This window comes from Mauremys reevesii, linkage group 1 (assembly GCF_016161935.1).
Source record: "Mauremys reevesii isolate NIE-2019 linkage group 1, ASM1616193v1, whole genome shotgun sequence".
Lineage (NCBI taxonomy): Eukaryota > Metazoa > Chordata > Testudines > Geoemydidae > Mauremys > Mauremys reevesii.
Genome location: NC_052623.1, coordinates 333,562,758 through 333,585,021, shown reverse-complemented (window position 1 = coordinate 333,585,021; position 22,264 = coordinate 333,562,758). Strand labels below are relative to the sequence as shown.

General features: G+C 44.5%; 1 protein-coding gene across 1 annotated transcript in view; it reads left to right on the top strand.

Moving 5' to 3' along the window:
- The first annotated feature begins 535 nt into the window (after positions 1 to 535).
- LOC120381995 (cadherin-related family member 3-like) overlaps positions 536 to 22,264 on the top strand; it is a 53,534-nt gene continuing 31,805 nt past the window's right edge. Inside the window, exons 1-6 of the mRNA XM_039500156.1 lie at positions 536 to 563; positions 4,482 to 4,573; positions 15,999 to 16,093; positions 16,204 to 16,308; positions 18,307 to 18,455; positions 20,029 to 20,218. Of these exons, the coding sequence (XP_039356090.1) occupies positions 4,487 to 4,573; positions 15,999 to 16,093; positions 16,204 to 16,308; positions 18,307 to 18,455; positions 20,029 to 20,218 (626 nt within the window). The 5' untranslated portion in view covers positions 536 to 563; positions 4,482 to 4,486. The remainder of the gene's footprint in view (positions 564 to 4,481; positions 4,574 to 15,998; positions 16,094 to 16,203; positions 16,309 to 18,306; positions 18,456 to 20,028; positions 20,219 to 22,264) is intronic.

The following is a 22,264-nucleotide window of genomic DNA, read 5'->3' as shown; positions in this document are numbered from 1 at the left end:
CTCCCCCCTCCGAGACTTTCACTAAAAGTGGGTCAGGCATTTTCAAATACCAAAAGAGTGAAAAGAAAGCAGTGCTAGTGCTAACAATAAATATGTATGGGCCTTTTTTTTGATTAGCTGAAGTGCCTTACTGGCAGTTGTTAGAGACTTCCCATTTGAGTTAGGTAGGGTGGGATCCATAAAAGTACATAAACATCTGTGTCCCATTTTTAGGCATCACTGCAATCCACAAAACTCCCCTTGGCTGCGCCTAACCCTACAGGCACCTAAAGTCTCTTGACACCTACATTCCTGCATCTGAACATACACACTGCAGCATCTCTCTATGCATCTGGGTGCCAATCTCCCACCTAAGCCCCATAGTGATTGACAAATCAGGGGAAAGACAAACTGTTTGGCCAGCTAAATCATTGGTGGGGCCTGATTAGAGTTTGCCTAATTCCACACAAAACAGCTGGGGTGGGGGCAGGGAAAAGAGGCCCTCCCTTATAACCTTCACCATAGGGCTTAAGGTTCTGAGCTGGGATGGGGGAAATGCCCAGTTCAAGTCCTCTCTCTGCCGGGTAAAGAGAAGAATAGGGCTGGAGCACCCACAGAACAAAAATAGTGGGTGCTCAGCACCCACCCACCGATCAGCTGTTTGGCAGTGGGCTGGGCAGAAGGCACTGGGGAGAGAGGACGGAATGGGGGCAGGAAGAGGCAGAGCAAGGATAGGGTTTTGGGGGAAGTGGCGGGGCCTCTGGGCAGAGCGGGGGTGGAGCATCCACCCAGAAAAATGAAAAATTGATGCCTGTGAGCAGAAGGGATTTGAACAGAGATCTGCCGTTTCTCAGGTGAGTGCCCTAGGCTACGCAGTCTCCCTCAATCTTTCCTGTTGAAGTTGTTCCACTTTAAATAATTGAACAATTAAATATTAATTGGGCCAGAAAAAGAGTTTGAATGACTCTATAGCCTGCTGGTTAGGGCACTCCCCTGAGAGATGACAGATCCTTGTTTGAATCCCTTCTCCTCATTAGGCACTTGAACTAGGGGTCTCCCACATCCCAGGCGAATACCCTTACCCTTGGGTTAAATATTAAGGGAGCTCCTTCTCCTTCCCATGCCTGCCTGTTGTGTGTGGATTTAGGCAGCCTCTGATTGTTCCCTGCATGTGACTTAGGCAGCCAAACACCCACCTTCTCCCAGTTTGTGAATCACAAGCAAAGATAGGCACCTCCTAGCAGCCCAGATTTAGGTATGGAAATCTGAGCTGGGGATGTGTGGCTTAGGACATGACCCCCCCATCAGCATCTCCCATTGGCTATCTTAGGCAGATCTCCACCTAGCCCGTTGGCTTTTGTGGATCATATTCTAAGGCACCTATCCCTATCCTCATATAGGAGCCTAGTGGCTATAGCCCAGACCTTTCAGATTGCAGTGTTGTTCCTGTGTTTTCTAGGCACCTAAAAGTTAGGCATTGTGATGCTGAGTGTCTCAACAGCCTTTTATGGAACCAGGCATAGTCACTTGGTTATGGACATACTGTTTAATGCCTTGTTGAAAACTGAATTGGATTTGGAGAAGAAACAAAGGTTTAAATAAATGTACTTTGTGCATGTGCAAGAGTTTCTGAAAGACAATAAAGCTAGTGCTCAGCCTGTGTTGCACAGCAGTACAGTGAATTTGCATGTGTGTGTGAGAAATTTAAGTGGGAAATCAATTTTAAATGTAAGGTCATGGGGATTATGATCTGGGATAGTGCATAAGGAAAGAGGCAGGGTTCCAAAAAATACTACCTCTGTGTGATCAGTGATATTGGCCCATCTGTGTAAGGGGTGCAATGTGTGGGAACTTGGACACCGCTGCTTCATTCGCTGCAGCAATTGGTCAGGGTGTTGGGAATGAGGCTGGAGTTCACAGAATCCCTTCCTCATTCAGGGTGGGGTTTGGAAGAAGAGCAGTGTATGTTCAGTACATGGCCCCACATCTCAAAGAGGATAAAAGTAAATATCAAACAGCTGCCTGGCTCACTGAGCACCCATTTAGCTCACTCAGTAACGAAGGGACCTGCAGAACTTATCCCATGACATCATGTAACTGAAGGCTGTATAACATATACACATACAAAGGGGCAGAATTAAGGTTACAAGAAAAATCATAATTTTGTCACTTCCTGACTTTTGAGAAAAAAAACAGGAGTACTTGTGGCACCGTAAAGACTAACAAATTTATTTAAGCATGAGCTTTCGTGAACTGCAGCTCACTTCTTTAAGGTGCCACAAGTACTCCTGTTTTTTTTGCGGATACAGACTAACACGGCTGCTACTCTGAAACCTGACTTTTGAGAGTTTCAGTTTGAAACGTCAGTGTTCTAACACTGTGTGTTTTTGTATGGAACAGCAATGAATTATTAAACAGTGAAAAAAATTTTTTTTCCTACCCAAAAATACAGATGGGCCAGAGCCACAAAATGTGGATCCAGCTCTGGCTTAGGAACACCTCACTAGCTGGGAAGATGGCAATGTTATTTCAGGGTTTTGGCTCACTGGCAGAGGCCAGGGATGAAGTTTGGATCTAAGTTTAAATTCTGATCCCTGCCAAAGTTAAGGATTAAGAGCTTGTGCAGGTTTTGGTTCAGGCTCATTTCTAGTTGAAAAAGAGCCAATTTAATAAATAACATTTAAGCATCCCTGGCATTCTTGCTTATATGTTATACTTTGTACAAGAGACAAAATGAACTCCTTGGGGAAGGACCTGGGTCTTCTGAGCATAGATAGTGCCTAGCACATTGTGGGTGTGACTGTAAAAAATAATTAGATTTGACATGATGACACTTCAGGGGATGGGCGCAGCATGAAACACGCTATACTTGGGAGCTTGTTTAGCACTCAGCTAGAGTGCAGTAAATCAGTGAACATAGACATATGAATTGTCTAACTGGGGGGGGGGGTAGTTAACAATACCAGCTGCAGTTAACACTGATGGCACATTCACTGGTTGTTAAAATGTGTCTGTTTCTCATTAAGCTTTAATTCATATCACTGTCATCTAGGAATCCTCATTCTGCTGTTTGGGGATTACTGCAGCTACTTAAGGCACGAGCAGCCAGTCAGGGTCATGGGACAGATTAATGTTCTATAAGCACAGGACACAGCAGACATAAAAAAGTCTACAGTAAATAATGATTTAAAGGTTTGCTTACTCATTAACCGCCCATGCTAACAATAATTCCTATACAACTTAGGAAAGCTGGCATATGAGATTCTAGTCCTAGGAGTTCATGGTATGAACTGAATTGATGTAGACACAGCGAAGAAAAAGGACAAACACGGGGATGGATTTTAAAGCAGCCAGCCACAACTTTATTACATTTAACACATGGACAGGGTGCTATACTCTCACCTACCAGGCATTTTAAGTGGTTCCAGTGTGGGGACTAAGGGATTCCATACCCAATAACCCACAACTCAGGTAGACTCTCTTCTTCTTACCTCTAGGACTCAATTTGCTTTTTCTGAGTCCTACTCCTGCCCCCAAGGGGGACCAAGGGTACTAAAAGGGGGGGAACCTCAGCCCACAAAGGCCTCAGGGTCTCCCCCTATCCCATGAACACAAGGCCCACCAGTAAAATCGCAGGTCTTTTACTTCTGCGAACCATTCCTTTTATCCTTTTAACCACACTCAAAAGTTGTGATGAAATAACATCCTTGTTGAGTATTAATTATTAAACTCTGCTCTTATTTAACTCAACTGTGCCTCTGGGATGCTGCAAGGAAGGCAAAAAACTTCCCAGCCCTCTGCCAGTTTGGCCCCTACAGGAAGAAAAAAATTCATTCCTGACCCCAAACCAGGCAAACAATCAGAGCTACAACAACCACAAAACACTGCTTCGCGGCTGCTAGTACAAGGAAGGGAGGGTGAGGCTGCTAGAATGGAGCAAAAAGCAAGAGGCTTCACAAGGCCCAAGCTAGGGTTTAAATTAATGAAAGGGGAGAGTGAGGGACCAGTCAGATCCCTTCCACCCCAAACTTGCCAACCAGTGACTAGAGACTTTTAAGGGGAGGGGCAGTCCTGCATCCTCTCAGCACATGTTCTCTTCCCACATTCAACTGGGCCTATCCCAGTTGCTGCTGGCTCCATCAGGTTTCCCACCCAGTGAGGCAGGTGGGTGGTACTGGTCACAATCCCTCAACAACATAAAAATTCAGGCTAGCCCAGGCCATTTACCAATGACCAGTTCAAGATATGATTTATGTGGGGCTCTGTCTGTCAGTGATGTACGGTTCACAATCACAAATATTGATGGTTGTCTATTTACAGCATGGGGACATGTTCTTTTGCCCCAGCTATGTGTTGTTTTGGTGTGTGCTTGGGTATTTTGTTTTTTGGAATTAGACTGAGTTGTAGAGTGAGTACATGCATCAGGTGTTCTGATATAGTTAGTATATCTGTGTCTTTTTTTAAAGATAAAATTAACATTGACTATATTTTTATTCATCCAGCTGTAATGATTTATATCTTGGAGGGAAATCGTACGCCTCCTGGAGTTATTTACCAGATTGATGCATCTGATCCTGAACAGTCACAACTCACAGTAAGTTTAATTAAAGGAAAAAAAAGAGAGAGACAATGCAATCCACTGCATCTAAAATATAATGAATTCCCAGGAACCTTCTCCTCTGAGCTCACTAATCAAGCATATAGAATAAGGTATATTGTCAGCTGAAATGAAACATAGACCAGCAGAATGTTATTTTTGATAAGAAGGGGCCTATCCCTCACTACTGAGGTATAGAGTGGGTTTTAAATTGTGAACACCCCAAAGTCAGAGTTTGGAGACAGGGTTTTGCTATGACCCATCATAGATATAGCAGGTAATGGGGTCTTTTGTACAAACTGTCTCCAAAACCCCTTTACAGAGTAATGGTTAAATGGGGCTTTTAATCTTTTATGTTACAATGAAGCTTCTTTTAAATGAAACATTGGGGAAATAACTCTTCATGCAATGAAACGTCAGCATTTAGCTATCTGGAAAGCAATACAGTGTGATTTGTGGCCAACAGCTTAAAAAAATGGCACTAGCTGATATGAAAAGGTTCTGGGTATCAGCAGGAATTTCTGAAAAGTCACTTCTTGCAGATCTGGAAAAGGTAATTGCATTTACCTGAGAAACTGGTGAAAGATACAACAGTATCACAGACAGACATTTCAGGTGTTACTTCAGCCTGTAGCATTACTCAAAAGAGCAATTAAATTTTAGGAGCTGCTTTCTTGACCTCCTTACTCAGTCTTTTCTCAGTCAAACTCCCACTGAAGTCAATGTGGGTTTGACTGAATAAGAAAAGGTGTAAAGGCCTCAGGATTTAGCTCTAGATTAATTATTATTGCCAATGAAAGAAAAAAAATAACTGCAGTGAATTCTTCATCGGCAAAAGTCTTTGAACCTGTGATAAATCCCAGCCATAATAAGGAGATGCAAATGCAGAAATGATGGACTGTGATACAATAATACTCCCAGCAGGAAAACTAGAGTGGTCCATTGACAAGAATTTGTTAGCTTAATTGATTTGATTACTCAGCTGCTTTTTCATCAACTTCAGTTAAACATATCACAGTAGGAGATGAGTTCTGGTTACACTCGGTTCTATTTAATTTCTATTTGTCACATGGTTAAGTCTACACTAGAGAGTTCAAAGCACTTCCGCGGGAGCACTCCTGCGGCAGTGCTTTTATGTGTGAGTGTGGTCGAGGGCGAGTGCTGGGAGAGAGCTCCATCTCCACGGGGGGAATAGCTCAGAGGGCTGGGAGCCATACTCCCAGCCCTCTGAGCCTGTCCACACTAGCACTTTACAGCACTCAAACTTGCTGCGCTCGGGGTGTGTGTGTGTGTGTGTGTGTGTGTGAGATTTTTCACACCCCTGAGACTGCAAGTTAGAGCACTATATAATGTGTTAGTTCTTGGGCTTGTCTACACTTACAAGAGGAGTAGCACCAGCTGACCAGGCTGTGGAATTTTAAAGAAGACTTTACTGATCACCTGGCTTATCATTATTTGATTCTGTATGTTCTAGAATATCACTTGTTAAGTTACGCCTGGTCTACACTACACATAGAATCACAGAATATCAGGGTTGGAAGGGACCTCAAGAGGTCATCTAGTCCAACCCCTGCTCAAAGCAGGACTAATCCCCAACTAAATCATCAATCCCCAACTAAATCAACACAGTTAGGTTGACTCAAGGCACCTTACATTAACCTAGCTGGTGATGTGTCTCCACTTAAATTTGGCTCCTGATGACTTAAGTGGTGCACTACACTGATTTAATAACACCATCTCCCCAAGCAACATAGAGTCAGGGTCAACGTAGTTAGGTTGATGCAGTGTGAATATAGACACTCTGTTACTTATGTCAACCATTATTGGCCTCCAGCAGCTGTCTCACAATGTCCCTCAGTGACTGCTCTGGTCACTGCTGTGAACTCCGCTGCCCTGGGGTCAGGTAGATGGGAAGCCCCATGAATTTCTGAAATTCCTTTTTCTGATTGCCTGGCTTGGCGAGCACACCTAGCAGCTCTCCAATGTTGAGTGCGACTGCCCGAGTGACTATGCTGGCTACACACTCCAGGCGCGCTCCTGCCTGGAAGAGACAGGAGGTGGTGGATTTCCTGGGTCTCTGGGGAGAAGAGGCTGTGCAAGCACAACTCTGAACAAGCCACAGAAATGTGGACATCTATGAGTAGGTTGCTCAGGAGATGCCGGAGAAGGGCTACAACAGGGACCAGCAGCAGTGCCACGTGAAAGCCAAGGAGCTGCGGCAGGAGTACCAGAAGGCCAGAGAGGCCAACAATCGATCTGGTGCTGAGCTGCAGAGAGCTGCATGCCATCCTTAGCAGAGACCCCACCACTACTCCCAAGAGCACTGCGAATACTTCTGAGGAGCCCGAATCACAGGCTCCTGCCATGAACAGTGAGAAGGAGTGGATGAGGAGGAGGAGTATGGGGGCCAGGTGACTGAGGGATCTAGCTGCTCAGTGAGCCAGGACCTGGTTTTGACTCCATTGGAGTCCAGCCAGTCATGACTGTCAAGCACAGGCGAGCCTGATGCAGGGGAAGGAACCTCTAGTAAGTATGCAGTTTGCTTTGAAATTACAGGGATGGAAGCCCCAAAGGAGCAGGACACATCTGTTGATTTACTCACTTTTACTTGTGCTAGAAGAGGTAGTGAGACAACTAAGAGATGCAAAGTTTCTATCTGCTTTTCATTCTCCTCTAGATCTGCGGAGGGGGGCATGTGGAGCAGTTTGCTTATGTGCACTCTGATGTCCTGTGAATCCTTTAGAGAGATCTTGATGAAACTTTCCTGGAGGTACTCTGCAATCCTCTGCAGAAGGTTTCTGGGAAGGCTGCCTTATTTATTCCACCACAGTAGGACACTTTCCCATGACACTCAGCGAGTACTTCATAAGAACATAAGAATGGCCATACTGGGTCAGACCAAAGGTCCATCCAGCCCAGTATCCTGTCTGCTGACAGTGGCCAATGCCAGGTGCCCCAGAGGGAGTGAACCTAACAGGTAATGATCAAGTGATCTCTCTCCTGCCATCCATCTCCACCCTCTGACAAACAGAGGCTAGGGACACCATTCCTTACCCATCCTGGCTAATAGCCATTAATGGATTTAACCTCTATGAATTTATCTACTTCTCTTTTAAACCCTGTTATAGTCCTAGCCTTCACAAGCTCCTCAGGCAAGGAGTTCCACAGGTTGACTGTGCGCTGTGTGAAGAAGAACTTCCTTTTATTTGTTTTAAACCTGCTGCCCATTAATTTCATTTGGTGGCCCCTAGTTCTTATATTATGGGAACAAGTAAATAACTTTTCCATATTCACTTTCTCCACATGACTCATGATTTTATGTACCTCTATCATACCCCCCCTTTAACAGGCACCATTGTAGTACACAGGCTAGCAGCTTATGGGCCTGGGTGGCATTGGGATGCCAGCAGCAGCTGTGCTCTCTCTGCCTTTGTTACCCTTAGGAATGAGATAGCAGCTAAAATCACCACCCCCTGTGGGAAATGGTGCCAGTATTCCGTTCCATTGCCCTATACAACCAGAATTATGCAACAGAGTAATTCCCTTCTCATTTTCCCAACCGCCAGAAGGCCATACTCAGCATGGCTGGTGCCATGCTCAATCAATCCCAAGCAGAAGTGAGAATCCCGAACTTTTGGGGAGCAAGGGGAGTGAGTTCAACATTTTACGTTTCAATTTCCATCATGAATACACTGACAAAGGCATCTCTATGTGTTGTACCTGCAGCTGCTGCCATAGCAGCCTGTAGGGTCTCCCCATCTCCATTCACAGGGCCGGCTCCAGACCCCAGCGCGCCAAGCGCGGGCTTGGGGCGGCATTTTGCCGGCAGGGTGGCAGGCGGGTCCGGCGGACCTTCTGCAGTCATGCCTGCGGGAGGTGCACCGGAGCTGCGGGTCCAGCGGACCTCCCGCAGGCATGACTGCGGACGGTTCGCTGGTCCCGCGGCTCGGGTGGACCACCCGCAGGCATGACTGCGGATGCTCCACCGGAGCCGCGGGACCAGCGAACCCTCCGCAGCTGCGGGAGGTCCACTGGAGCCGCGGGACCAGCGGACCCTCCGCAGTCATGCCTGTGGGAGGTACGCTGGTCCCGCGGCTCCGGTGCACCTCCAGCAGGCATGACTGCTTGGGGCGGCCAAATTCCTAGAGCCGCCCCTGCCCACTCATGGAATGTCTGAGCCAGATACGGAGGAGGAAAAGAGGACTAAGGATGACATGTTCCAGGAGATCCTGCAAGCCAGTGCTGCATCAGAGAATGAGCATAGGGCCTGGAGGATGACCCTTGCTGATAACCTGGAGAAGGATAGAGTGGAGAGGAGAAAGGTGCAGGAAGAGCAGAGTGAGGTGCAGGAAAAGGAGAGGGGTGTGCAGCAGGACATGCTTGTTCTGCTCAGACAGCAAACACAGATGCTGCAGACTCTGGTGGGGCTGCATATTCAACAATTCCATGCTCGCTTCCCTCTGCAGCCCATTGAGAACTCAATATCAGGAACTTCCTATGTCCCCACTCAACATTCCATGTGGTGTCAGAGGTCGGTGCACTACCTTTATCACTCCACCCCAGGGGACACTGAAGACAATCACAGCTTCATATACACTGACCTGTGAAAGCCACGGCTGGTGTACATGTACCTAAAATGGACATGACTGTTTTTTCCACATCAAAAGTTCTGTTCCTTTAATTTATTAATTTTTATTACATTTTTAAAGGTTTTCTTTAATTGCCGCATTAATGTTACAGAATAAAATTCTGTTTTTTGTAATAAAATTAATCTTTATTAGTTCACAACATACACTGGCTGGTGCCTAGCAGGTCGGACAGCAACCAATTATCTGTTACTGCACAGTGTCACACAACCCATAGCACCATTCATAAACAATATTAACAGGTGCATTGACAATGTAATATTCCAAAATACACAGCAATCACAACAAGATGAAATGCTAAGGGAAATTAGAGAGGCTATCAAAATTAAGAACCCAATAATAGTGGGGGATTTCAATTATCCCCATATTGACTGGGAACATTTCACTTCAGGACGAAATGCAGAGATAAAATTTCTCGATACTTTAAATGACTGCTTCATGGAGCAGCTGGTATGGGAACCCACAAGGGGAGAGGCAACTCTAGATTTAATCCTGAGTGGAGCGCAGGAGCTGGTCCAAGAGGTAACTATAGCAGGACCGCTTGGAAATAGTGACCATAATACAATAGCATTCAACATCCCTGTGGTGGGAAGAACACCTCAACTGCCCAACACTGTGGCATTTAATTTCAAAAGGGGGAACTATACAAAAATGAGGGGGTTAGTTAGACAAAAGTTAAAAGGTACAGTGACTAAAGTGAAATCCCTGCAAGTTGCATGGGCCCTTTTTAAAGACACCATAATAGAGGCCCAACTTCAATGTATACCCCAAATTAAGAAAAACAGTAAAAGAACTAAAAAAGAGCCACCGTGGCTTAACAACCATGTAAAAGAAGCAGTGAGAGATAAAAAGACTTCCTTTAAAAAGTGGAAGTCAAATCCTAGTGAGGCAAATAGAAAGGAGCACAAACACTGCCAACTTAAGTGCAAGAGTGTAATAAGAAAAGCCAAAGAGGAGTTTGAAGAACAGCTAGCCAAAAACTCCAAAGGTAATAACAAAATGTTTTTTAAGTACATCAGAAGCAGGAAGCCTGCTAAACAACCAGTGGGGCCCCTTGATGATCAAAATACAAAAGGAGCGCTTAAAGACGATAAAGTCATTGTGGAGAAACTAAATGGATTCTTTGCTTCAGTCTTCACAGCTGAGGATGTTAGGGAGATTCCCAAACCTGAGCTGGCTTTTGTAGGTGACAAATCTGAGGAACTGTCACAGATTGAAGTATCACTAGAGGAGGTTTTGGAATTAATTGATAAACTCAACATTAATAAGTCACCAGGACCAGATGGCATTCACCCAAGAGTTCTGAAAGAACTCAAATGTGAAGTTGCGGAACTATTAACTAAGGTTTGTAACCTGTCCTTTAAATCGGCTTCGGTACCCAATGACTGGAAGTTAGCTAATGTAACGCCAATATTTAAAAAGGGCTCTAGGGGTGATCCCGGCAATTACAGACCGGTAAGTCTAACGTCGGTACCGGGCAAATTAGTTGAAACAATAGTAAAGAATAAAATTGTCAGACACATAGAAAAACATAAACTCTTGAGCAATAGTCAACATGGTTTCTGTAAAGGGAAATCATGTCTTACTAATCTATTAGAGTTCTTTGAAGGGGTCAAACATGTGGACAAGGGGGATCCGGTGGACATAGTGTACTTAGATTTCCAGAAAGCTTTTGACAAGGTCCCTCACCAAAGGCTCTTACGTAAATTAAGCTGTCATGGGATAAAATGGAAGGTCCTTTCATGGATCGAGAACTGGTTAAAGGACAGGGAACAAAGGGTAGGAATTAATGGTAAATTCCCGGAATGGAGAGGGGTAACTAGTGGTGTTCCCCAAGGGTCAGTCCTTGGACCAATCCTATTCAATTTATTCATAAATGATCTGGAGAAAGGGGTAAACAGTGAGGTGGCAAAGTTTGCAGATGATACTAAACTACTCAAGATAGTTAAGACCAAAGCAGATTGTGAAGAACTTCAAAAAGATCTCACAAAACTAAGTGATTGGGCAACAAAATGGCAAATGAAATTTAATGAGGATAAATGTAAAGTAATGCACATTGGAAAAAATAACCCCAACTATACATACAACATGATGGGGGCTAATTTAGCTACAATGAGTCAGGAAAAAGATCTTGGCGTCATCGTGGATAGTCCTCTGAAGATGTCCACGCAGTGTGCAGAGGTGGTCAAAAAAGCAAACAGGATGTTAGGAATCATTAAAAAGGGGATAGAGAATAAGACTGAGAATATATTATTGCCCTTATATAAATCCATGGTATGCCCACATCTCGAATACTGTGTACAGATGTGGTCTCCTCACCTCAAAAAAGATATTCTAGCACTAGAAAAGGTTCAAAAAAGGGCAACTAAAATGATTAGGGGTTTAGAGAGGGTCCCATACGAGGAAAGATTAAAGAGGCTAGGACTCTTCAGCTTGGAAAAGAGAAGACTAAGTGGGGGACATGATAGAGGTATATAAAATCATGAGTGATGTTGAGAAAGTGGATAAGGAAAAGTTATTTACTTATTCCCATAATACAAGAACTAGGAGTCACCAAATGAAATTAATAGGCAGCAGATTTAAAACAAATAAAAGGAAGTTCTTCTTCACGCAGCCCACAGTCAACTTGTGGAACTCCTTACCTGAGGAGGTTGTGAAGGCTAGGACTATAACAATGTTTAAAAGGGGACTGGATAAATTCATGGTGGCTAAGTCCATAAATGGCTATTAGCTAGGATGGGTAAGAATGGTGTCCCTAGCCTCTGTTCGTCAGAGGATGGAGATGGATGGCAGGAGAGAGATCACTTGATCATTGCCTGTTAGGTTCACTCCCTCTGGGGCACCTGGCATTGGCCACTGTTGGTAGACAGATACTGGGCTAGATGGACCTTTGGTCTGACCCGGTACGGCCTTTCTTATGTTCTTAAGATTCATACTGGGCCACAAAAGAGCAAGGCCAGGTGGAGCACACTACAGAAAACACACACTATTCGGGCTCATTATCAAAATGGTCTTTCAAAGCCTCCCTGAGCTATACAGGTCCACTTTGAACTCTTCTAATAGCCCTTGTATCTGGCTATTCAAATTCAGCAGACAGCTGTGCCACCTCCACCCTGGCAGAAACTTTTCCCCCTTTGCTTCACAGGACACAGCAGGCAGCTATAACCTTGGGGATATTTTTCTCACTCAGGTCCAATCTTGTAAGGAAACAATATCAGCTACCCTGGAAATGACCAAAGGCACATCCACCTGTCGTTCTGCACCTGCTGAGCCTGTAGCTGAAGTGCTCCTTGGTGCTGTTGAGGGGGCAGGAGTATGGCTTCATGAGCCATAGGAGCAAGGGATAGATAGGCTGGGTTCCCCAGGATCACTATTGGCATTTCAACAGTGCCAATGGCAATCTGCCAGTTGGGAAAGAAAGTCCCTGTTTGCAGCTTTCTGAACAGTCCTTTGTTCTTAAAGATGCATGTGTCACGCACTTTCCTTGACCAGCCCACACTGCTGTCAGTAAAGCATCCCCAGTGATTCCGCAGTGGTTGCTTAACCATAGAAAAGTAGCTCTTTCTGTTGCCGTATTCTGGCAAGGTGGTCTGACTCCAAAAAAATTAATAGGTGTGCTATCTATCACCCCACCACAGTTCAGGAACCCCATTGCTGCAAAACCATCCACTATGTCCTGCACAGTGCTGAGAGTCACAATCCTGCATAGCAGGAGATGATTAACGGCCCTGCACACATGCATGACAACGGCCTCTGTGACGGATTTCCTGACTGCAGATTGATTCCCAACTGGCTGTAGCCATCTGGTTTCCAGGGTACAATCACTAATTGCTTCTCAGGTATCACTGCAGCTTTCATTTTGGTGTCCCTGCATTGGATGGCTGGGGCAAATTTGGCACACAGATCTAGGAATGTGGCCTTGCGCATCCAAAAGTTCTGCAGCCACGGCTCATCAGCCTGAAGTTGCATGATGATGCAATTTCACCAGTCAGTGCTTGTTTCTCGGTCCCAGAACCAGCACCTTACTATCTCCAGCTGCTCCATGAATGCCACCAAGAATCTTCAATTGTTGTTTTCTATGTCCCACGGCAATCTAGCCTCCAAGGAATTGTTATGTTCCCTGCAGCTCCTACTGAGGCTCTGCAATACTGCAGGATCATGCACCTTATGCTTGCAATGCTCATGACAACAGTGTAGAACTGTGCAGGCTCTATGCGTCTCTCAGAGATGGCAGACAGCGAGGGGAGATATGGGGGTTTATGGGATTTTGAAAAGAAGGCACGAAAATTATGGTATGCAGATGAAATTATGGGATGGAGAACACTGCATTATGGGAAGTTGACCCCAGGCTCCCATTCACCCGTCCACAATTTGTTTTGGCCCCATCAGGCATTGCAAAAACTTCCCAAAAGACTCTGCATTGGACAGTGGTGAGTTGCACTGTGGGATAAACAATGAGGAGTCCTTGTGGCACCTTAGAGACTAACACATTTATTTGGGCATAAGTGTCCATGGGCTAAAATCCACTTCATCAGAGGCATGAGGTGAAAAATACAGGAGCAGGTATAAATACATGAAAAGATGGGGGTTGCTTTACCAAGTGTGAGGTCAGTCTAACAAGATAAATCAATTAACAGCAGGATACCAAGGGAGGAAAAATAACTTAATAACAAAAAAGGGGATAGAGAATAAGACTGAGAATATATTATTGCCCTTATATAAATCCATGGTATGCCCACATCTCGAATACTGTGTACAGATGTGGTCTCCTCACCTCAAAAAAGATATTCTAGCACTAGAAAAGGTTCAGAAAAGGGCAACTAAAATGATTAGAGGTTTGGAGAGGGTCCCATACGAGGAAAGATTAAAGAGGCTAGGACTCTTCAGCTTGGAAAAGAGAAGATTAAGGGGGGATATGATAGAGGTATATAAAATCATGAGTGATGTTGAGAAAGTGGATAAGGAAAAGTTATTTACTTATTCCCATAATACAAGAACTAGGGGTCACCACATGAAATTAATAGACAGCAGGTTTAAAACAAATAAAAGGAAGTTCTTCTTCACGCAGCGCACAGTCAACTTGTGGAACTCCTTACCTTAGGAGGTTGTGAAAGCTAGGACTATAACAATGTTTAAAAGGGGACTGGATAAATTCATGGTGGCTAAGTCCATAAATGGCTATTAGCTAGGATGGGTAAGAATGGTGTCCCTAGCCTCTGTTCGTCAGAGGATGGAGATGGATGGCAGGAGAGAGATCACTTGATCATTGCCTGTTAGGTTCACTCCCTCTGGGGCACCTGGCATTGGCCACTGTCGGTAGACAGATACTGGGCTAGATGGACCTTTGGTCTGACCCGGTACGGCCGTTCTTATGTTCTAACTTTTGAAGTGGTAAGAGGGTGGCCCATCACAGACAGTTGACAAGAAGGTGTGAGTAAGAGTAGGAAGAAAGGTTTCAGAGTAGCAGCTGTGTTAGTCTGTATGAGCAAAAAGAACAGGAGTACTTGTGGCATCTTAGAGACTAACAAATTTATTTGAGCATGAGCTTTCATGGGCTACAGCCCACTTCATCGAATGCAAGTAGGGAGAAATTAGTATTGGGGAAATTAAGTTTAGGTTTTGTAATCACCCAACCACTCTCAGTCTTTATTCAGGCCTAATCTCATGGTATCCAGTTTGCAAATTAATTCCAGTTCCGCAGCTTCATGTTGGAGTCTGTTTTTTGAAGTTTTTTTGTTGAAGAATTGCCACTTTTAGGTCTGTTATTGAGTGACCAGAGAGACTGAAGTGTTCTCCTACTGGTTTTTGAATGTTATTATTTCTGATGTCAGATTTGTGTCCATTTATTCTTTTGCGTAGAGACTGTCTGGTTTGGCCAATATACATGGCAGAGGGGCATTGCTGGCATATGATGGCATATATCACATTGGTAGATTAATTCACACTGGAATTAATTTGCAAGCTGGGAGCAGTTTCCTGAATAAAAACACAAAGTCATCGTACAAGTGCACTGTGTGTCAGTGTTCTCCTCTCCATCTATCTTGCACGGACCTCCAAGAGATGAAGAGCAAAAAGCTTTGCAACTCCTGTCCTACAATGGAACCTCAACGTTTGTAAAAACCATTTGTATAGCTCCACTGAAGACAATAGATCCATGCTGATTTACACCAAATGAGGACCTGGGCGGTGTGTTGTTAGTAACAATGTAGAGGAGCATATCAACTGGCATACAGAATATTAGTTAAATGCAGAAAAAGATGATCTACCTTGGACATGGCGGTTATACTGTCCTGGTTAAATATCTGTGCACCACTGCTCTCTTCTGGATAAATGTCAGACTTGCTTAAGTATCTCCTGCTGCCCAACCACTAGATGGGTAGTGGCGCGTGCACACACACTAGCCAGTAAATTACATTATTTTCATGGATTAGGATACCAGGGGGGGTGAGAATTATTCTGATACAAATGTGACACAACAACTAGCTTGTTGTGTGACCATGTCTCTTTCTAATGGGGACCACTGTCATGCCCTGCTTGCTGTTTACCCGCAGACTTACTTCTATAGCTCAAGTGACAGTGTCTTGTGTTTCTGGTGATGAATGTCCTGGGTTCGATCCTGCTGATGACCATGATGCCTGTACATCTCCTTACACAGAGTTCTGTGACAATACTGTAAATGTGGGGCATGTTTCCTTGATCCATTCTGTAAGCCCGTGAACGAATGGCTGGATGTTTTAAAAAGATACAGATGCTAATTCATAATCTTTTTATTCCAGTATTCATGTACTCCTGTGTCAGAGTCATTCACTGTCTCTCAAACTGGAACCATTTCTTCCACAAAAGAATTTGATTTTGAGAGAGATCCACATACGTAAGTATTCATTTTGATCCTCTGATTATTCTTGTTGTTCATTATTAACAGAGACCTACTGCATGTAATCCACAGAGTGATTCTGGTTGGATTTTGTTTTTATTTAACAGTTATGTGTTAAACATAACAGTGACAGACCGCCTAGGGCTGAGCACCACCAGGACAGTGATAGTCAACATCATTAACACCAATGATGAAACACCTTACTTTACCACGTAAGTGAAACATTCACTTTGTACCCTAAAAATACAAATGGTTCTCAGACTTTTCAGCCCCAGCATCATTGGTTCAACCTTTTAGGAGACTCTGTAATATAGCCATTAACTGATACAATGTCTCATTGTGTACATGTACTTCTCCCTCTTTCTATATCCATCTTTCTTAAACTCAGATTGTAAGCTATTTGAGGCAGGGACTATTTTTTTGTTCAGAGCCTATCGCAATGGAGTCCTGCTCCATGACTGGTGCCACAATGAAACAAATAATAATACATAAGAATGGCCATACTGGTCAGAACAATGGTCCTTCCAGCCCAGTATCTTGTCTTCCAACAGTGGCCAATGCCAGGTGTTTCAGAGGGAATGTGCACTGCTGCCTCCTTCTAGGGGTCTGGACACCTGTCTCCTGCCTAACTCCCAGCATGATCCATGAACTGGGGGAAGATAGGCAGGTGAATGTCTATCTTCCCTGCAGGGCCTAATCTGGCAGGCACCCTGAACATGCCTGTCAGATCAGGGCCATTCAAAATCCAGTTGGAGCAGGAGGATATGGTGCCTCCCTTATAACTTTTATCCCAGTGGTTAGAGTAGTGGTTTTCAAAGCTGGCCTGTCGCTTGTTCAGGGAAACCCCCTGGCGGGCTAGGCCGGTTTGTTTACCTGCTGTGTCCACAGATTCGGCCGATTGTGGCTCCCACTGGCTGCGATTCGCTGCTCCAGGCCAATGGGGGCTCTGGGAAGGGTGGCCAGCACATCCTTTGGCCCGTGCCACTTCCCGCAGCCCCCATTGGCCTGGAGCGGTGAACTGCAGCCAGTGGAAGCCGTGATCGGACGAACCTGCGGATGCGGCAGGTAAACAAACCAGTCTGGCCCGCCAGGAGCTTTCCTGAGCAAGCGGCGGACCGGCTTTGAGAACCACTGTGTTAGAGCACTCACCTGATATGGGGGAGACCTAGGCTCAGTTCCCCCCTCTGCCTGAGTGAGGGGAAAGGATTTGAACACAAGTCTGCCACACCTCTCAGGAGAGTGCTCTAAACACTGAGCTATGGGATATTTTGATGTGTGGCTCCATCAATCTTTTCTGTTGCCGCTGTTCCATTTTGGATAAATAATTGAATAGAGCACAAGCAGAGATAAGTGCTTCTCTGCAGCCCAGACTTAGGTGCTCTGCCATGCCTACCTTTGCACACGCAATAACAGCAATTGCACATCCGAATACTCATTTGTACATGCAGCTGCAATAATCACAAGTAACCATGCAAATTTGCATGTAAAACAATGCCTGGGCCATAAACTCATTCAGGAGAAATCAAGCCCTACCAGGGTGAATATATTGGGCTAGTTTTATAAATAAAGTTGCCTACCTTGCACACTTCACACATTGAACTTCAATTTCAATTCCTACTACTACCAGTTTATTAGGTCATCTAAATCTCCATCTAAATCTCCGAATCCCGATCCGAATTGACAATACCCCCAACCCCCCAACTTGGTCCAAAAACTTCAAACTTTATCAGCCCACTTGGTCCTGGGGTCCCAGGTAAATATATTGATAAAATCGGAAAAAAAAAACCCAAACCGAGGACTGACACTGGTAAACCCCTCCAACCGGACAGTTCCCCCTTCAATACTACCCTCTGGGAATCAAATGTTACCTGGAGTTCTGGGCATGCTCAGTCAGGGGAAAGCAGACCCTGTCATTTAAAAATGTATTGCACCACTGAGACAAGCTCTTTAGAATAATATTGTCCTGGAAGCAGTGACTGTGTTTATTCCATAGCAAGATTCCTTATACTGCTGCCGCTATTTTTATTTTTTAACCTGCATGTTGATGGAATGAAAATAGCTAATCCATTTGCAGGAGATGGATTGGATGATCTATCAGGTCTCTTCTATTTCCGACATCTACAATTCTATGACTGTCAAGCAATAGACACTTAGCAATGGGCGTGGGGGAACATTTATTTGCCTCTGTTGAACTTCTTGGTCTACTCTAGGAAAGAGAGAGTCTACAGGATTCCAGAGGAAACCAGCCCAGGAACTGTTGTTGCCAATATAACAGCTAAAGATCCAGATGGTGAAGGCATTGTCAGCACACTTGTCTACAGCATCAGTCCACCTAATATGCATTTCTCCATAAATCCATGTAAGACAAACAAAAATACGATATGTCCTTCAATCTATCTGTGCCTTTTGGTACAAGACAAGAAACAATCCAGGTTTGATAAGATAACTTAAAACTGGAGCCAAAGGAGTTTATTTCCTTCTGTTGCTACTCTTATGAAGAAGCAGCATACTTTATATCCGGTTAATACATTCTTAGGGCTGGGTCTGGCTGAGCTGTGCTCAACGTAGAAGTGAAAAGGGGTGGGGGGAGCGGCAAAAGTGGCTTAAACTCATCTGATCCTGAGGGCTGTTCCCTCCGGCACCTCCAGAATAAATTAGTGTAGCCTCACCATTTTCCTAATCTGCGCTGGCTGCAAAATTCCCCAATGGGCTGTTGCGCCAGCTGGAGATTTTCATGGGAACACTCCAGCCACCTCCGGTCCTGCCTGCAACATGCGTACTTCGCCAGCGGTGGGCTGGGAGGGAGTGATGTAGACCTTTATGCCAGCCTGGGATTCCTCTAGGCGAGAGGACTCCTCAGTTGCCTTCTTAGGGCAGTTTTATGCCTCTTTGAGCCATGAGAGCAACACAAAATGGTCTGATCAGGGGGCCAAAGACCGGGACTTTAATGTCCTTCATGGTGCAGGCTGAATCCCCTCCCAGGATAAGAGCTACAGGAGCCCTGTAATTCAAATCCATTATTTCCCCCAGGTGAGACATCTCAGAAGACTTGACAAGCTCATATAACAGGACCCTATTCGCCTTCTGTCCATGCACACCGGGTTCTCCTCGAGTAATTTACAGCTGTGTCAGTGAATGTCACCCTTCTGAACTGGTAGCACTTTCAGTCTGATTGGCGCAGTTGTAAATGACGACACAAAGCACAGGGCAGTGTAGAATCAGGCTCAGTGACTCTTTTTCTTCTTTTTAAATGCTTTGGCTTCCCTGTGCCTTCTGGGCTTACAGTGCTACACTCCCCATTTGTACGCTAAGAAACACAGACTGCGTATAAACACATTCTGTCACCCTCTTCTGGCTCTTTGCCTATAGTAATACATGGCTGACAAGTTTTCCTGTTTGGACAATGGCAGATGAAAGGGTATATAACCAAGAAGCGAATGAGTGAAGACAGAACTTGACACACGACATCATAGTTGAGAATGATTCTTACTATACGTAGATCTAGAGCTGCCTTGAGAGCACTAGAAAATGAAGTTCTGTCTTTAGCCACATGGCAGGGACAGCATGAACATTAGCAGTGCACACTTCCCAACACTACTCTGCCAATGTACCTCACCCCTGACTTACAAAGACCCCTACTAGGGTGAGAGGGTAGGTCAGTCTCCATGCCTGGTCAGTTATTGGCCTCTCTGCTGAGGCTGTCAGCCATGATGGTATTTTTGTGCTGTGGACAGTTATCTGCTAAGGGTTAGATAAAATGCATCAGTTTATTTCAGATCACTAAACAAACAGCTGCGACGTGGAGGTAGGGAAGTCTCTATATTTACGACCAGTTCCCTGAGCCATCAAGTCCTTGAGGAGAACTATACATTTAAATATGAATTCTTGTCATTTCCTTTCCAGTATCTAACGTCTCATTCCTTTCCTCTTAGTCACTGGTGTGATTTACGTGGCTATGCGAATAGATCGAGATGCTGCTCCCCTACGGCTACATCCTAACATCTCATTGGTCATTCATGTGGAGGACAATCCCAGTGGTGGGCAAACGAATGAAATGGAGATAACAGTCATTATAGAAGATCTCAATGACAACCCACCAGAATGTAGCTTCTACAACTTCAGGTACTAAGCCACTCACGATGTCTCTCACCAATATGATGGGGCCAGTATTTGATGTAGGGCACCCCAGTTAGGCACCTAGATCCTACATGTGTGTGTTCAAATGGGCAGTCCCTATTGGCTCCTACTGGTAAGTGCTGACTGTGTGTCTTAAGTTGCAGGGCTCAAACATCCTGTTGGTTCAGGTTTGAAAATTGGGCCCAAAACATCTGTTTCAAATCAGGGTTTTATTTCTCTCTTTCTCCCATTCAGATGCCAATCACCACAGCGTCGAGGGGCCATAGACTGTATATAATTTAAAATAGCATAATTTCTGTCCATAACAGAGGCAGACTTTTCAGCCCTCTCATTTCATGAGAACTTATTAAATGGGATCATTCTAAGTGGTTGACTTTCAGACCCTTCCGGCTGTTATTAATTTTAACCTTTGCCCTCTCCTTTCCCAACTCCCTTTCTTTGTCTGCTGTCTTCATGTTCTTGGCCTGCAAACGCTTCAGGGCATAGACCACTCTGCCATTATACATGTTTGGTGTGCCATTGCAAGCACTATAAATTACCATCAGTCCTGCTATTTTCTGCTGGACGTCTGCCATTCATACTGCGTGTGGGTGGCGAGGGGGGATAGGTGGGATTGTGTCATGAAGGATTTAGAATCTTTCACAGTTCATGGGGCTGACCCCGGTGTTGTTCCATTTTTGTGCTGTTGTCAACAGAGCTGGGAGATATTTTTCACACCACTTATTTGCCAAAAAAAATGCAGCTTTGGTCAACATGAATTGGACAGGAATTTGCCAGTTTTAATAAAAAATTTGGCGGGGGGGAGGAGAGCTGGGTTCACAAGGAGGTTTTGGCATCATTCACAAAACTGCTGTAGGAGGAGGAAGCTCCCTTGTAATCTTTAGCCCAGTGATTAGGGTACTCATTGAGATGTGAGACCCTCCCCAGCCACTACATTTTTTGATTTGCTGAAATTTTTCAGTATGCTACAAACTGAATTTTATTCCATAATTTTTCAGAACTGCCAGGAAACCGAAAAATCAGTTATTCACACAACTCCAGTTGTAAGGCCCATTGGATGTATTTTTTGTCAAATCTTTTCAATTCATATTTAAAAGACCCAGTCCTGTAGCCCGTCTGTTTTAGCCCACAAAAGCTTATGCTCAAATAAATTTGTTAGTCTCTAAGGTGCCACAAGTACTCCTGTTCTTTTTGCGGATACAGACTAACACAGCTGCTACTCTGAAACCCGTCTATTTGTGAAACTCCAGCGAGGGTCAATGGGATCTGTGACTGAACAAGGACTCCAGAGTTAGATCCCAGGGTCTGGTTCTGATCTCACATCCAGTTTTATATCAGTCTAACTCAATTTAATTCAAGAGTGACACCTCTGAAGTCAGTTGGTGTAACTGAGAGCAGGATTGAGCCCGAAGCACTTTCTTTGCATTAAATCTGTGCCGCAGTTTTAAAAAATAACAGAATCAGAGTGATAGGCAAGAAACTCACTTTAAAACAGTCACTTCTGACTAGATTGAACTCCTAGATATTTAGTCATTCTTCAGGGAATGAGAGAATAGCTCTCCAATTGAAGCATATTGAAAAAAAACAGAATAGCATTAAATGAGATGGGAAATCAGCCCAGCAAAAGTAGTTTAGTGACAGGAAAGTGTTTTGCTCTAAATTGAGAAATTATTAAATTGATCTGAATAATCTACTTGAGGTTCCAAGGATGGCACGAAGCACCCAGTTAGGAAGAAATCCTGTAGTTATAAGGAATCTCCTTCTCCTGTGTTTTTAAACATCATGATCCTTAACCTGTAGCCCTCTGGGACATTTTTCATTGATTCTAAGGTCAGAAGTGACTCATTTGATCATCTAGTCAAACCTCCTACGTAACACAGGCCATAGAACTTCCCTGAAATAATTCCTGTTTGAACTAGAGCAGGTCCTTTAGAAAAACATCCAAGCTTGATTTAAAAATTGTCAGTGATGAAGAATCCACCATGACCCTTGGTAAACTACTCCAATGGTTAATTACTTGGACTGTTAAAA